The sequence below is a fragment of the Columba livia genome, chromosome 26 (genome assembly GCF_036013475.1).
Source record: "Columba livia isolate bColLiv1 breed racing homer chromosome 26, bColLiv1.pat.W.v2, whole genome shotgun sequence".
Taxonomy (NCBI): domain Eukaryota; kingdom Metazoa; phylum Chordata; class Aves; order Columbiformes; family Columbidae; genus Columba; species Columba livia.
In genome coordinates this window covers 1,962,222-1,976,629 of record NC_088627.1, presented here as the reverse complement: position 1 = coordinate 1,976,629, position 14,408 = coordinate 1,962,222, and the positions used below count along the sequence as shown (strand labels likewise).

At 53.6% G+C, this 14,408-nt stretch overlaps 2 protein-coding genes across 3 annotated transcripts; both read right to left on the bottom strand.

Moving 5' to 3' along the window:
* Positions 1-147: 147 nt before the first annotated feature.
* On the bottom strand, positions 148-5,012 carry LOC102089456 (uncharacterized). 2 transcript variants are annotated; one of them, XM_021297518.2, is made up of 8 exons: positions 3,951-5,012; positions 3,602-3,661; positions 2,971-3,158; positions 2,247-2,345; positions 1,917-2,064; positions 1,653-1,714; positions 1,052-1,147; positions 148-939 (listed from the first exon to the last, which is right to left on the bottom strand). In XM_021297518.2, exons 1-8 carry the CDS (start codon positions 3,991-3,993, stop codon positions 679-681), a joined length of 957 nt encoding a protein of 318 aa, XP_021153193.1. In that variant the 5' UTR covers positions 3,994-5,012; the 3' UTR covers positions 148-678. The 2 variants fall into 2 exon arrangements, with proteins under 2 accessions (XP_021153193.1, XP_021153194.1); XM_021297519.2 differs by having other exon boundaries at positions 3,004-3,158.
* A 226-nt stretch (positions 5,013-5,238) lies between these two features.
* Positions 5,239-12,415, bottom strand: SF3A3 (splicing factor 3a subunit 3). The gene is made up of 17 exons (XM_005509654.4): positions 11,762-12,415; positions 11,592-11,639; positions 11,431-11,483; positions 10,926-11,031; positions 10,385-10,457; positions 9,948-10,039; positions 9,786-9,868; positions 9,272-9,410; positions 8,870-8,938; positions 8,641-8,708; positions 8,183-8,290; positions 7,813-7,882; positions 7,023-7,187; positions 6,799-6,909; positions 6,278-6,368; positions 5,821-5,876; positions 5,239-5,542 (listed from the first exon to the last, which is right to left on the bottom strand). The coding sequence occupies exons 1-17, from the start codon at positions 11,855-11,857 to the stop codon at positions 5,465-5,467; spliced, it is 1,506 nt and encodes a 501-aa protein (XP_005509711.2). The 5' UTR covers positions 11,858-12,415; the 3' UTR covers positions 5,239-5,464.
* Between the last annotated feature and the right edge of the window lie 1,993 nt (positions 12,416-14,408).

Genomic DNA, 14,408 nt, shown 5'->3' with positions numbered 1-14,408 from the left:
TTCATCCAGTCCCACATCCGCTGCACCAGATCCCAGCCCGCAGCCCCAGAGCGAAGCCCTTCTGCTGGGGGGGCACAAGGCTCCTCAAACCAACACACCCCCCCGCCCAGGACACCCCATTGCTGACCAGGGGGACCGACACAGGGATTTTGCTATTTTTGCAGTCTTTTATTTAAAGATACAACAGTGACAGAAGACAGCAGAGAGAGTGTTTGCACAACCAGCAGCGCATTGACACCGGTGAATTCTGCCCAACAAGCTGTGCACCAGCTCCGGGTGATGCAACAACAGGTTGGGGGTTGAAACATAGTTACTAATTTTACCTACCCTGATAAGAGATATCTCAACACCGGAGCGGTTTTAAACTAACAAGTAAGAGTGTACCCAAAAAGGCTGCGCTGCAAGCAGATTATTAACTAGAGCAGACCCTGTGCCTTCAGTCAAGGCAGAATTTTCTAGTTTTTAAGCCAGACCGGAGCCCATCGGCAGCCGCTGCCACTTTGTTTGGCTCAGGGGCCTTGGGTGACCCCGTGGACAGGAGGCACCTGCACAGGCCATCTTGTTCCTGGGACAGGGACGCACCAGAGGGGTTGGATGGCAGCCTGGGCTGAAGTCAGAGAGACAAGGATCCTACCAAGCGCTGCAGGAGAACGGGCTGCGGAGCGCCCAGGCTGCTGCTCACCCCCAGAGAGAAGCCCAGACGCCGTGATTCAGGAGCAGAATCGCCCCCCACGCCATAAGCTTCACGAGCGGGGCCAGAGTCACCTGCCCTGCGCCACTGATGTGAACTTTGCCATCCAGTTTCAGGCAGCTGGCTTTCATGGTAGCGGGGCAGCACTCCTGGTAACAGGCAGCCTTCACCCCGCTGGCACAGACTGGTTTGGCGGCCTTGCAGGCTCTGCTACATCCCGCCATGTAATTCAAGCCCGTTTTCTTCATCTGGAAGAAGGAGAGAGTCGTTATCCTGGGGTCCTGCCAAGCCTTTAGTATTTGCATTATAGGGATGCACCCAGCTCACAAGCTGTCCTGCTCTCCAGCCCCAGGCTCCTACCTCACAGAAGTCTTGTCCAACAATGCATCTAGCAAGAGTCTTCTTGCCTTTGAAACATCCATCCCCGTGACAGGAGAATGCTGCACACACTTTCCCCTGTAAAAGAGGACCAGACACTGTATGTTCATCAGCTCAGAGACCAGAGCTCCCACGACAAGAACTGAAGCTCAGACAGCCCTTCCTTCCTGGGGCTCCCTTCTCTTGGTCAGTCCTCTCTCAGGTATTTTAGATACAGAGAGATAAAGACTAACAGGACTATGTCTGAAACTGCAAGAAGCTTTAGTGAAACACAGGCATAGCAAACAAGTTTCAAAGCTCCTTTTCCTTCCTCTTAACAGGGATCTGCAAAGATAAGCACCTTCCCCTCCACGCAGGAGAAAGGCTGCGGTGCCCTGTGGTCCCTGCGGCTGCGAGGACGCTCACCACGCTGGCCTTGGGGAAAGGCCTGTTGGACGGGGCTCGGCACAGACTCCTTCCTTTCAAAGCTCCTTAAGGATTTGTTCCCCTTCCAGAGGCAGGTTTTGACCCCAAAACACAAGTGTGGGAGGGACCTTTCCCTCTCCCCCTGCTCAAATGGGAGCTCAGCTGTCCCAGTACCTACATTTCGGGGGGGAGCTCGCGGGGTGGTGGTCGTGGGTGGCACGGTGGTGGGTGGCAGGTCACCTGCAGACACAGGAGGAGCCCGTGAGGCTGCACCCGGGGCAGCTCCACCAGCACAGCTCACACTGCAGCCGCAGCGGCTGGGCCACCCTGTCCCTCGCCCCAGCGCTGGAGGAGACGCGGTGATGGCACAGCCAGCCCTCTGCACCGGGGTTGTGCCCACCCGTGTCCCCTCCTGCGCAGCAGGTGAACCCTGGGACGTTACCGTAGGCGCTGGCGTTGAGCCGCAGGCAGAGCGCGGAGCCGCAGCAGTCCAGGGCGCAGCGTGGCGCGGTGCTGTTGGCGCTGCACATCTCCGCGCTGCACGCGCTGCTGCACCGGGCCGTGTAGTTCGTGCTGGAGAAACGGTAAAGCTGCAACACCAGAGCCAAGGGAAAACATACCAGGAGTGTGAAGACATTCCATGACAAAGGAGCAAAAATAACCGACAGACTGCAACTGAGAGAGGGGAAACAGGAGTCTGAGCAGCACACTGTGGATTCCCGATATAAAGGGAATCACAGTCCCTGCGCCTCCAGCTCGGTGAGCGCCGTACCTCGCAGCGAGTCTCATTCTGGCAGGTCACTGTCTCGTTGGCGTGGGCTCTGTCCTGGTAGCACCTCTCCCCGGAACACTGGAAGCTCTGGCAGGTGAGCTGGAGGGACAACACACCAGGTGTCACCGCGGTGCCGTGCCCAGCCCAGCCGCGCTGGCTGGAGGGGCTGCCCGAGCTGCTCCCCTCCCACCCAGGAGATGCTCTCACGGGACTCCAGGCTCCCACGAGACACCAGTCAGGCCAGACACCGTGTCCGTGGGGCTGTAACAGCCCGGCCAACGGCCATCGCCTCTCCTTTCCTTACCGGTGTTTCTGCTGTACCATTCACTGAAGCACTGGCTGCCACCGAGGTGGTGGTGACCACCGAAGTGTTGGCTGCCACTGCAGCATTGGTGACCACCAAAGCACTGGTGACTACTGGGGTGCTGGTGACTACTGGGGCATTGGTGGCCACCGATGTGCTGGTGACCACTGAGGCGTTGGTGACCACCAAAGTATTGGTTGCCACTGAAGCATTGGAAACTACCAGGGCATTGGTGACCACCGAAGTATTGGTGACTACCGGAATGTTGGTGACCACCAAAGTACTGGCTGCCACTGAAGCACTGGTGACTACCGGGGTGTTGGTGACCACTGGGGCATTGGTGACTACCAAGGCATTGGTGACCACTGGGGCGTTGGTGACCACCAAAGTATTGGCTGCCACTGAAGCACTGGTGACTACCGGGGCCTTGGTGACCACTGAAGCATTGCTGACCATCGAAGTGTTGGCTGCCACTGAAGCATTGGTGACTACTGAGGCATTGGTGACCTTCGAAGCGTTGGTGACCGCTGAAGTGCTGGCCACCACTGAAGCGTTGGCCACCGCTGAGGTGCTGGTGACCACCGAGGCGTTGGTGACCGTGTTGTGCTCTGGAAGACACAAAGTTTCCCCTTAGTGAAGGACACACCAACCTCACCCCCAGCAAGCCCTGAATCCCCTCCTGAGACTCTTCACGGGCCAAAGGCGTCTGCAGGAAGCATCAGTCACACTGTGGTTGGAATGTGGATGGCACTAAGTGACAGGATGTCCCAAACAGAGTCCGTTTGCAGCCAGCAACCAGGCCATCAGAGACAACAGGCCACTGCAGCAGCACTACAGATGTCACAACAGCTTCTCCCTCCCTCTTCCAGCCCCCCTGCATGTGAAGAACAGGCTTTTCTGGTATCAAAACCTTGAAAAAAAGTTCCTCAGTGTAGCTCTATCCTACAGAACACAGCCTGGAGGGGACAGGGACAAAGTCCCTGTTGCACCACGCTGCCTTTCACCCACTCCCCACAGGAGCCCCGAGTTTCCCGTGGGGTGCAGAGCTCACCTGCGGTAGCAAGAGGGTCCTGGCTGCAGAGGTGCAGAGCCAAGATGCAGAGCAGCAGGCCTAGAACAGAGGGAGACGGCTGAGACCACCACATCTGCCTGAAGAGCCTCCCCAGCAGCAGGAGCAGCTCATCCCCAAAACACCAAATCCAGCTGTGCTGGTCTCCCTGGAGCAGGGTGGTGGCCACGTCCCCTGGGGAGGCCGTGGGGAGCCCCACGGACACACTTGAGCTCACACTGGACCCAGGGGACCAGCCCAGCTGCAGAAAGACCCCCCCACCCACCAAGAGCCCCAGGGAGCTGCTGGCACAGCCCCGACACTGGGGCTGCTGCGGCAGAACCCCTGTTACCTTGAACAGGGAGGACGAGCCGTGGACAACTGGCCATCTTCATCCACCTGCAACTTCACCCACCACCTGGCAGGAAGAGCCGTGGTCAGAGCTGGGCAGCAGGAGGGGACAGTCCCCAGGACACGGGCCCAGGGGCACGGCGCAGCTGCCAGCGAGCGGGAGCCGGCAACACGGTTGGTGTGGTTACGCTCCCCAGGGCACGCAGAGCTGCAGGGTGGTTACAGATGACGCCTGGCACTGGTTTGCTGATGCTGTTGCAAATGAAGATGAGACCCACCGGCAGCAGCACCCACCACAGCAGGACCCAAAGCCACCAGCCCTCAGAGCGGCAAGGGAGACTCTCCCTAACAATTCTTGCTGTGGAAAACCCAAGTCTGGTGTGAAAAATGCCCATTTCCAGATGCGTCTCTTGCCCAGGGTTTCTCTCCCCTTCTAAAGCGGGGCAGCCACCACCCCAGCCAGGTTTGGACACCCTCACTGCGCAGGGTGCCAGCCCAGCCCAGCCCTAGGGCAGGCGAGGAATGAGCACCCACCAGAAACAACCCCATCCCGAGGAGAACAACTCACCCCAGGGCAGGGAAAGAGCCGAGAGCCCAGACTCGTCCCGTCCGGCTGCGCCCCGAAGCCCCGGCACAGCGATGCGGTGTGTCCGGGCACCGAGTGCAGCCGCCGTACCCGCCGCACGGGCTCGCAGCCGCTGCCAGCCCCACCCCTGCCAACCGCCGCTGCGCAAACCCTCACCGGGCTTTGTCACCTGCTGCTCCGCAGCAGCTGGAGATGCAACCAGCGCAGCGACGGGAGAAAAAGGGCTGTTCGAGGCAAAGATGTCACACCAGCCAACTCCATAGCAAAATAAACCCCAGCTGAGGGGCTGGAGGGGACACAAGGAGCTGCCAGAGTGCTGGAGAAACCCCCACAAACTGCCCGCACAGCCCAGCGTAAATCAAGCTCTGTTATTAACTTCCTGGAAAAATCCCAGCGGCCAAACCTCCACAGGGAGACAGACCTGAGGTAAAGCAGCAATACAAGGCAAATAAATTTGTTTTGCAAAGGAGCCCAAAGAAAGCAATAACACTTACATATTACAGGACCATTATTTGCTGTCAGCGTGCAGTGTTCATGTTTGCTGTACAGAAAGTCAATCCTCATCATAAAAGTCTCAATCACAACAGGAATAAAAGAGAAGCAACTATTTCTAACAATTCAAACTGTGTAAAAAGCATTTTAAAAATAACCCTAATGAAATCTCTTCCTTCCAGCATACGAAAGGAGACAAGTTTCTCAGCACTTCCTAAATTAAAACCAATTTATTTTTCAAGGTTTGTTTTTTTTTTTTAATATAAAATAACGTCACAAGTCTGCATTTCACAAGGGGCTTACTAGAAAGTGACTCTATAAAGTATCCTTGAAACCTATATTCATGCACATAGAAAATCCAGAGACTGAGTACGAGTCAGAGCTGCTGACACATCTCCACTTGCTTTCCGGGTGTGAAACCCTTCACTTGGGAAAAGCTACAGCAGCCCTTGGCGTTTCAGGTCTTCATAGGTCTTTTTATTCACCACGTTCCCACTGGAATCCTCGTACTCCTCCTAAAATGGAATTAACAGTGTAGGGACACCTGGACAGTCTGACTCCGGCTGTACTACAGCATGTGAATTTTAGCTGCGGCAGCGCCTGCCGAGCACGATGTCCTGCCAGCTCCCTCCTCCTCTCGCACAACAAAGGTGACACTGGCTCTGTGAGGTTTCTCTCCCCAGCGTGCAGGGGACTTTAGAAATTGTCCTGACAGAGCCAGACAGTTCACACAGGCTAAAACGGGGTTCCCACCTGCACAGGACTAGACACAACCAGATGTGTAACATCTCACCTCTGTATCGGGCTGCCATCTCTCTGAAGCCTTCTGTTGTTTCAGCTTTGCCCACACTGTAAATACAAAGTCATTCAGGATCTGATGCCACCTCCCTTGAGATAATAGTTTTTGGTCTAGTAAAATATACACCAGCTTTTTTTTCTTTTTTTATAAATTTCTTGTTAAACACTCTCACTTCAGCAGCCCAGGAATGTGTGTAATATTCGTATCACAGACAAAACAGCTGGCAACAAATGAACACTTTGCTGCAATCACAGCAAGCGGCTACTCACAGGCACCCACAGCAAAAAAGCTGCTCTCGTCGTGAGAGCCGGGAGGGACAGTCTAGGGAAGGATCATCCCACATGCCCCATGTTTCTCACCCTCTTCCCTGAAACTAGTCTCTGGCCATAGGTAAGACACATTTTCGGCAGGCGCTAATATGAGTGTTCTTATGCCACGTTTCACTACTCACAGGAGACGGCGTCCTCAATCTGCGTGACGTTGGCAAAGTGCGCGGTGTTGGGAATGCCCAGGCAGCGCATCCCGTGAGCGTGTCGCCACTCCTGGGGGAGAGGCAGGAGGTCAGGGGGGAGACAGAACGCCCGCAAGGCCAGGGACTACAGGACATGTTAACATCTGGGCAGGGTGAAACAGATCCTACCAAACTACAAATCTATCAGTCCTAAAAACCTTTATCAAAATACTTTTTCTGTATTTTAGACAGTAACAAAACACTGGCAGCCACAGGCACTCTGCACCAAGCAGACCTGGATACTGGAATTAGTGCTCAAAGAAGAACAGAAACTTGCAGAAAGATCTCAGTACGCCCTATGGAATCGACAGTTCCAGTCGCACGGCCCCGCAGCACCAGCCCAGACCCGCACTGTGGAAATGAAAGAAGTGCAACTCGGGCACTCCAGTGATTTCCTGGTAACTTATCGTAAAGATTACCTGAGCACAGTACTGATGGGTTTGTAGCAAAACCTTACTTACCGCAAAGTGACGCTGAAAGGCTTTGGGCCCTCGGTAGGTGTAGTTACCACAAATCTCGCAATTGTAGTTGATGTTTAAACCATGTAATTTATATAACCAGTACGGGATCGGCTGACAAGCAAAGAGAAACAAAGATCAGGCCAACGACAAGGCAGGTTCAATCAGAGGAGTAACGTGGGGTCGGCGACACCTCCCACTTCTCCAGACCTGACGATCTCGGTTACCTTGCCATCCCAACCAAGAGGCAGGTTTTTAGGATTATAAATGATTTCATTTTCTTCGTCCTCGCTCTCACTTTCACTGATCTGCTCTTCCTCCTCCTCCTCCCGCTCTTCCCCTGTCCGTGCTTGCTTACGCTGCACGTTCTCGTGCGTGAGGTGTCTCTGTTCCTATGGTGTGAGAAAAGAGGAGGAATTGTTCACACAACACGACAGCAACAACATCAGCAGCGTGAAACGCTTCCTCAGGGCACGGAGGGAGGGGAATGGAAAACTAGTACGGAACACAGAACTCTCATTTTGTTTGGCCCAACAACTTAAGTTTTTAGTATAACATTTCCTACTTCCAAAGAACGAGAACTTGTACTACCATTAACACTTCCAGGACAAGGCAACAGCAACAGCCACCCTGCTAAAAGCCATCACCCCAACCTGAAGCAAGGACTTGGGTGAGCATCGAGGCAGAACAAGTAAAGGTTCGCAACACCCTGTGAATTAGGCATGAAACAGAAATTATCTACACTGATGGCTTCCCCAAGGGAACACGCAGCCTCTGTATCTGTTCATAAAAGCCCTCCAAATAATTAGCTAACGGAAAAATAAATCTAATTCATCATATTCTACTTACTGACAGAAAAAGGTATCTGCTAACATGCACTTTAAAACATAACTCTGGACATGAAAATAATTCTGGGCATGCTCTCTATGACAGTATCAGGTAAAGATGTGGATGACCTTCCAGTCACTATTTAGCAGCTCTGAAATAAAAAGCTCCAAGACAAAATTAAATCCTTACCCCAAGAACTTCTACGTACTCATAAATCTGAGCTTCCAGGAACGCAAGATCTTTATTTCTTTCAGTGTCTCTGGAAAGAGATAAAGAAACTTTAGGAAGTTCATTCCAGAATTGCAAACATCATGTGTACTCTGAACGCCTGAAGACGTGTGACTTGTACACAGCAAGAAAACAGAAACAAGCACCAAACAGCTCATGTGAGCTGAACTGCACATGAACCGTCCAGCTCCAATTTCCTCCATTTGGTTCAGGACCCTTGGTCCAGCATGAAACGCTTCTAATACTGCAAGAAGCTCTGCTGTGACTACGCAAGAGTGACACCTACACAACACCTCACACCCCCGGCCTCAGAACCACCTTCAGAACTCACCTCTTGCTTCCTTTTGTCTTTGGGTTCTTAGCAAACAAGGAAGGATCGAGTGATTCCAGGGATTTGCCTTTAGTGCTAAACAGTCTCTGAGCACGTTCTTCCAGAGTCCTGTGGAGAAGGGAGGAGATGAGTCCAAACCACAGTTCTGCATTTCCTGAGAACCAGTCGAATTCACACAACAAAATTCTAAGTTTAACTTTTAAAAGTTCATGAGATTTCCTGTTATCTTTGTCTTCATTCCTCAAGCCAAATTACACTACACAAGAGACTTCAGTACAGGACACTTTTTGAAGCAGCAGATCGCAGCATCGCCCGATTGGTTCTCAATGTTTTGTCTTGCAAACATCATTAAAGTAATTCTTGTACAGAAGAGACAAAAAAACAGTTATCCCATAAAGGAACGCAGGACAGGAAGACCTCAAAAACTGAAAAGGAACTATAAAAAGACTGCACCTTACCCGCCACATTTTAGTCCCAGGGCCAGTAAAGCTGATTTTAATCTGTCCAGTCCCAGGGAGGCCAATTCCTGTTCAATTAAAGTAAATCACAATAAGAGAGAAGCTATCAAATAAACGCAATACGGACGTATGTCCATCGCTAAAGAAGAAAAAAACCCCAGACAACAAACAACGAAAAGCATTCAAGAAAGGACAGTCAAGAGTGCCCCACTCCTCACTGCAAACACACCTCCCAGGAGGAGAAGGCGGAGAGGTCCAGGTGGGCTCCAGCGTGGGTGAGGGCACTGCTGGTCTCTTTCTGCCACGAAAAAACACACAGGAGATCGTTGTGACATCCTACACTTCATGGAATTTAATATTCTAACCTCAAGAAAAGCCATTCATTTCACAGAGAAAAATTATCTCGATAACCTGAGTGCTAGAACAATAGAAAAGAGACAAAATAAGCAAACCTTAAAAAAGGGTGTGTTTCAAACTGGCTACGTTGGGTTTCAAATTCAAGTTAGCATTAAATTGCATCTTTGTGACACTTTGCTATTAGACTCAAGCCCAGCGATGACTTTACAGAAGTGATTCACATAAAACCCATCCCACACACAGAGCCATCCACGCGGGCTCAGCGACTGCTCACCGGCCAGCCAGGGAACGTCCCGTTTTCCCACTTCTTCTCAAACTCAGTCTGAATTTTCCCAAAAAGTTCATTCTGGTCCAACAATGGTTTCACTCGATCTGTGTATTCCTGCAGGTACTCGAGAAGCATCTCAAGGTACCTGGCAGAGTAACCAAGAGCACAGGTAATTCAGTATCAGCCTCAAACGTGTTTCTCTAACCACATCTTTGGGAAGTAATTACCCCCTCATGCTCCACAGGGAAGTCATCGAGACAATGACAGTTTTCAACATGATTTCTAGATGCAGCAGTTACAAGGATAAAGGTCCTTCCACAGAGTAGAACGAGGCTTTTGACCTTTTTACTGCACTGCACGTTTTCTCAGGGCTCAGACACACAGAGTCACTATAGCTCAGTGACCCAATTTACATGAGTTAAGTTTGACTGATAAGTGTATAGCTGCTAAGAATATAATTAAGAAGCAAATTCCTTCTTATCAACTGTCATAAAAGCAGCAGGCGGGCAAACAGGCTCACCTTTTATATTCAGCATTTTTTCTCTCCTTGGGAATATCAAAGAGTTGGTCAAATGTAGATAAGTAAGTGATATAATCCAGTTTCTAAGGACAAAAAAGTCGGAGTCAGACTTTACACAGGTGCAGCCAAATTAACATCCAGTCTGCAGCTGCAGCCACTCACCTCTGAAGATTTTAGATTTATGTACTTGAGATAACAATCGTGCAGATCCAAGTATCGGCCGTACCCTTCCTCATCGGTGAACTCCACCAGATCTGCAGGAAAGGTCGTGAAGAGTTTTATGATGAGCTTAATCTTCCCTACTTATTATACCTATGCTCTAGAACTTGAAAAGGATTAACCACGGACTAATTAATGCTTAAGGAAGGTGTTCACAGTGCAGGTGGGATGCTCACTGATCAGACACCTGACTGCACCACTACTGTGGGTTATTCCAGGGGCGGCAGGTCAGAAGAATTTAAATGACAAAAGAACAATTTTCAGAAGTCATTTACCAAAAAGGGTCTACAAAACAGATCAAACAACTCATTAAATGATGCCTCTCAAGCCCGCACCATATTTTCCCTTAAAATGGCCTCAGAGAAAAGCTACAAACTTACTCTGAGCTTCTTCACTTGGGTTGTCTCTGGCCTTCAACAGTTCCTCAAACTCCACGGACATCGGGACACAGATCTGCAAGAGCAGACAGAAGGCACAGAAGAATGATTACTTCAGCTAATGACCCAGAATAATTAACATAAAATCACAACAGGTTGCAAACAATAGAACTGCCAAATGAAAAGGCATCCAAGACGTTTTTTCACCATTACTTTTGCACCAAGGGAAAAGAAGTCTGACTCCAGCCAGGCTGAGGAAGGCAGGACCAAGCACCAGCTCAGCTGTGGAACGTTCCGGAGCTGACGCCCCGCAAGCAAAGAACAACATCAGCATCTCACACCCTCTCCTACCCCACCGCTCCCACCGGAGCTCACACGCTGCCCTGCAGCACTCTGAACCTTCAACATCATCGTAGGTGACGGTTTAGTGTACCTAATACTTGTATATTAAGGCAATTACACTGGAAAAAAACCCTGTTTATTGCAGGGATGAGGTCTAACAGACCACAAATCACCTGTTCTTATGAAGAAGGTCACTACTTACCTCATTTGGATGCTTCCGATGAAATTCCTTAATTTGTTTCAGTCTGTTGTAGAATTCTGCGAATTCATTTGGCCCTGAAATGGCGCTGAGTTCTTCTTTCCGTAAGCTGTCGTTCATGGAAAAGGACACATTACAAGCAGGAAGGAAAACACATTGATACTGATAGAATCTTTCTCCAGGTCTAGCGCTGCGTTTTGATCCCGTACAGTTACAGCGAGACAGACTGCAAACCTCAGACGGTCACACTGGGTGTCACAGCCTCCGCTTACGAACCCTCAAGCCAACTCACAGCCTCTCCAGAGCCTTCAACCAAGCAAATAACCAAATACGTGCAAACCCCACGTGCAGCCTGGGTCCTGCTCCAGCAGGTTTAGTCTCCAAACCTCGGTTCCTGTCTCACACACCATCATTACTACTTGTGTATTTACAACTGACCTAAAAGAGCCCTGGAATTGATCTGCAGGGCACATCCCGCAGATGTGCGGGTGTCTGCACAAGCACTCACCCGTCCTTGTCGTCGTACAGGTCCCTCAGGTTGCCGCTCACTTCCATGTATCTCTGAAAACAGAGAAAAAAGCCCCAAATGCCCCTGAGGCCGTTACGAGGGCCAAGAGCCGCCCCCTCCCGGGCGCTCGGGTATCAGCGCGGCCCCCACCCCGCACTCACGTCCTGCATGGCCCGGGTCCGGTGGTCCGAGTTGATCTGGTCGCGGAGCTGCGGGGAGAGAAGCGGGAGGAGCGGGGAGAGAAGCGGGAGGAGCGGGGAGAGAAGCGGGAGGAGCGGGGTGAGCGCGGGCCCGGGCCGGCCGCCCCCCCGCCCCGCGGCCCCGGGCTCACCGTGGACTTCTTGGTGAGCATCTCCTTCACCATCACGTCCATGAGCCGCTCCCGCTCCTCATGGTACCGCCGCTGCTGCTCCAGGATCGTCTCCATCCTCCCGCGCCCGCCCGGAAGCCGTCGCTACTCGCTTCCGGTTCCGCCTGCCTGAAAGTTCCGGCTCCGCCGGTGCCCCGCGGGAAGGCCCTGGGGCCGCCCGCGCCCGTTCCCCTCCGTTCCTGCCGGTTCCCCCCGGTTCTCGGGGGTCACCGCCCGGCTCGCTCCGCGCCTGCCCCGGGCCCACGGGCTCCCAGCACCGCGGCCGTGCCCGCGGGGCCCGTCCCGTGGGAATCCCCCCGCAGGAACCGCGGCGGCTCCGCCCCGTTCACCGGGCGGCTCTTCCCTTCAGCCCCGCCCGGGGCGCCAGGCGGACCCCGAGCCGGCGCGTCGCCCGCGCTTTGCCCAACGCAAGACTGCAATGAAATTCTAACTCGTAAATAGGTTATTCGTATTTTTCTGCCACGCGTGATGAATTAAGCCAAAAGAAACAACAGTAACATTGAGCTTAATTATGGCAGACAAACTGATCCTGCCCTGGGAACAGCGCATTCGCTGCGGAGAGAGCGGTACCGGTGGTGAGGATCTTGTCATTTCTGCCTCCCGAGTGCCCGTCTGAAAATAAAAATGGAGATGAGACTCTGAACTTCGTGTTCTTCCCTTTCCCTTCGCGTGGAACTTCACCCCTGGAAGGGAAGGAGTGGACGTGGAGCAGCGGCCCCTCCAGCCTCTTCATTTTGGGCGGCTGGGCTGGGAGCGCAGTGTCCCTGCCACCTGCTCCCCACATGGGGCTGTGCACCGCGCGGGGGGTTGGGGACGGTTTGGGGACAGTTTGGGGACGGTTTTGGGGACAGTTTGGGGATGGTTTTGGGGACAGTTTGGGGATGGTTTTGGGGACGGTTTGGGGATGGTTTTGGGGACGGTTTGGGGATGGTTTTGGGGACAGTTTGGGGACGGTTTTGGGGACAGTTTGGGGATGGTTTTGGGGACGGTTTGGGGACTGTTATGGGACGGTTGCTCCGGGAGGTGCCGCTCTGTCCCCATGGCCGCCGTTGTCCCTGCGGCTGCGGACGGAGCGGGGGGACATGGCGCAGTTCTCCTGGAAGGAAAGGTGGCATGATGGAAGCAACTCACCTGAGCTGAGCTACCGCTCCGTCCCCGCCTCCCCGGGACCTTCACAGCTGCTGCATGGTCAGGGTGGGGACAAAGGGACGACAACAGGGACCAGGAGGAGCATTCACAAGACACCTGTGGCGTTCAGCGTGGCTGTAACCACATCCCCAGTGCCAGACACCAGGAGCAAAGCAGAGCTCTTCACCCCTTCACACCAACCCTGGGACTGCAGTGACTGAATGTGGCTGCTGTGGGGCTGAGCCCGAGCCCCCCGCCTCCCCCAGCCCTTCGCAGCCGCTGCCCGCTCCCCTCCGGGGACACACGAGCAGCCAAGGCAGGTCCGTGCTCGGTTTGGGGAGCTGGGACAAGGCGTCACTGCTGTGCAAACTGTACCCAGCCCAGCAGCAGCTCAGCTCCCCGCTGGGAAAACTGGCTGGAAAGAGAACAAACCCCTGGAAGGGAAACTGGTGCCCTCAGCGAGTCCGAGCCGGGAGCGCCGGCTCTGTGTCCAGCGCAGGACGCACACAGCTGGCACGTGCCCAGCAGCGAGCAGCCGGCGTCACCGCGGAGCTGCGCCCTGGGCCACGACATGGAGCTGCTCCCAGGCACCGAGGAGCAGCACGTCCTGTCCTCGTACCATCCCCATCCCTGCCTGAACCCCACGGCTGCACCAGCCCACGGCAGGGCCCTGCTCTCCCGTTGGCATGTGCCCTGGCCTGGAGCAGTTGGCCCTTTTGGGACCTCACAGGGCTGGGACAGGGAGCAGCTCGGACATGGATCTGCCTTTCAGGGCTGTAAAGCCCGTCCCCAGTCCCATAAACCCCATCCTGGCCCCATAAAACCCATTCCCAGTTCTGTAAAGCTCATCCTGGCCCCATAAAACCCATCCCCAGTTCCGTAAAGCCCATCTTGGTCCCGTGCTGAGCTCCCGCCAGGCCGAGGCAGCGGCTGGCAGCGCAGCTCGGGCACGTTTGGTTAATGCCAGGGGCTCTTTCTACACCCCCAGCGAGTTTCCCTGCGCAGCCCCAGCCCTGCCCTCCCCCTGCACTGTTCCCCGTGCTCAATAATATTTTCATGACTGTTTTAGACCCGCACTCTGGGAGTCCCGGGGGATGTTTGTGCATGACATCACCCTCCCCCTCCTGTAAATCAGGCTCTGGGCCATGCGTAGCCATGACCCATTCATGACAGGGATAAAATCCAGATGTTCCAATGCTACGTGCAGCTGGGTCATTTCCTTTTTTGGCTAAAAACGTGAGGCTCTTGAGGCTGACTGAAAGAGGAGCCCGGGGGCCCTTTGTACAGAAACCTTTTGTGGTTAATCCCTGGAAACAGCGCTGCAGAAACGAGGGTTTGCGGCGCTGCTGCGGAGGACGGGCTCAGCGGGAAACCTCGCGGGCTGGAGCTGCGCGCTCACCCTCGGGGCCGAGCCGCAGCAAAACCAGAGCCTGGCGCAGGGCACAACAGCAGCAAAAACCTCGCTTTTAAAACCCCGTTA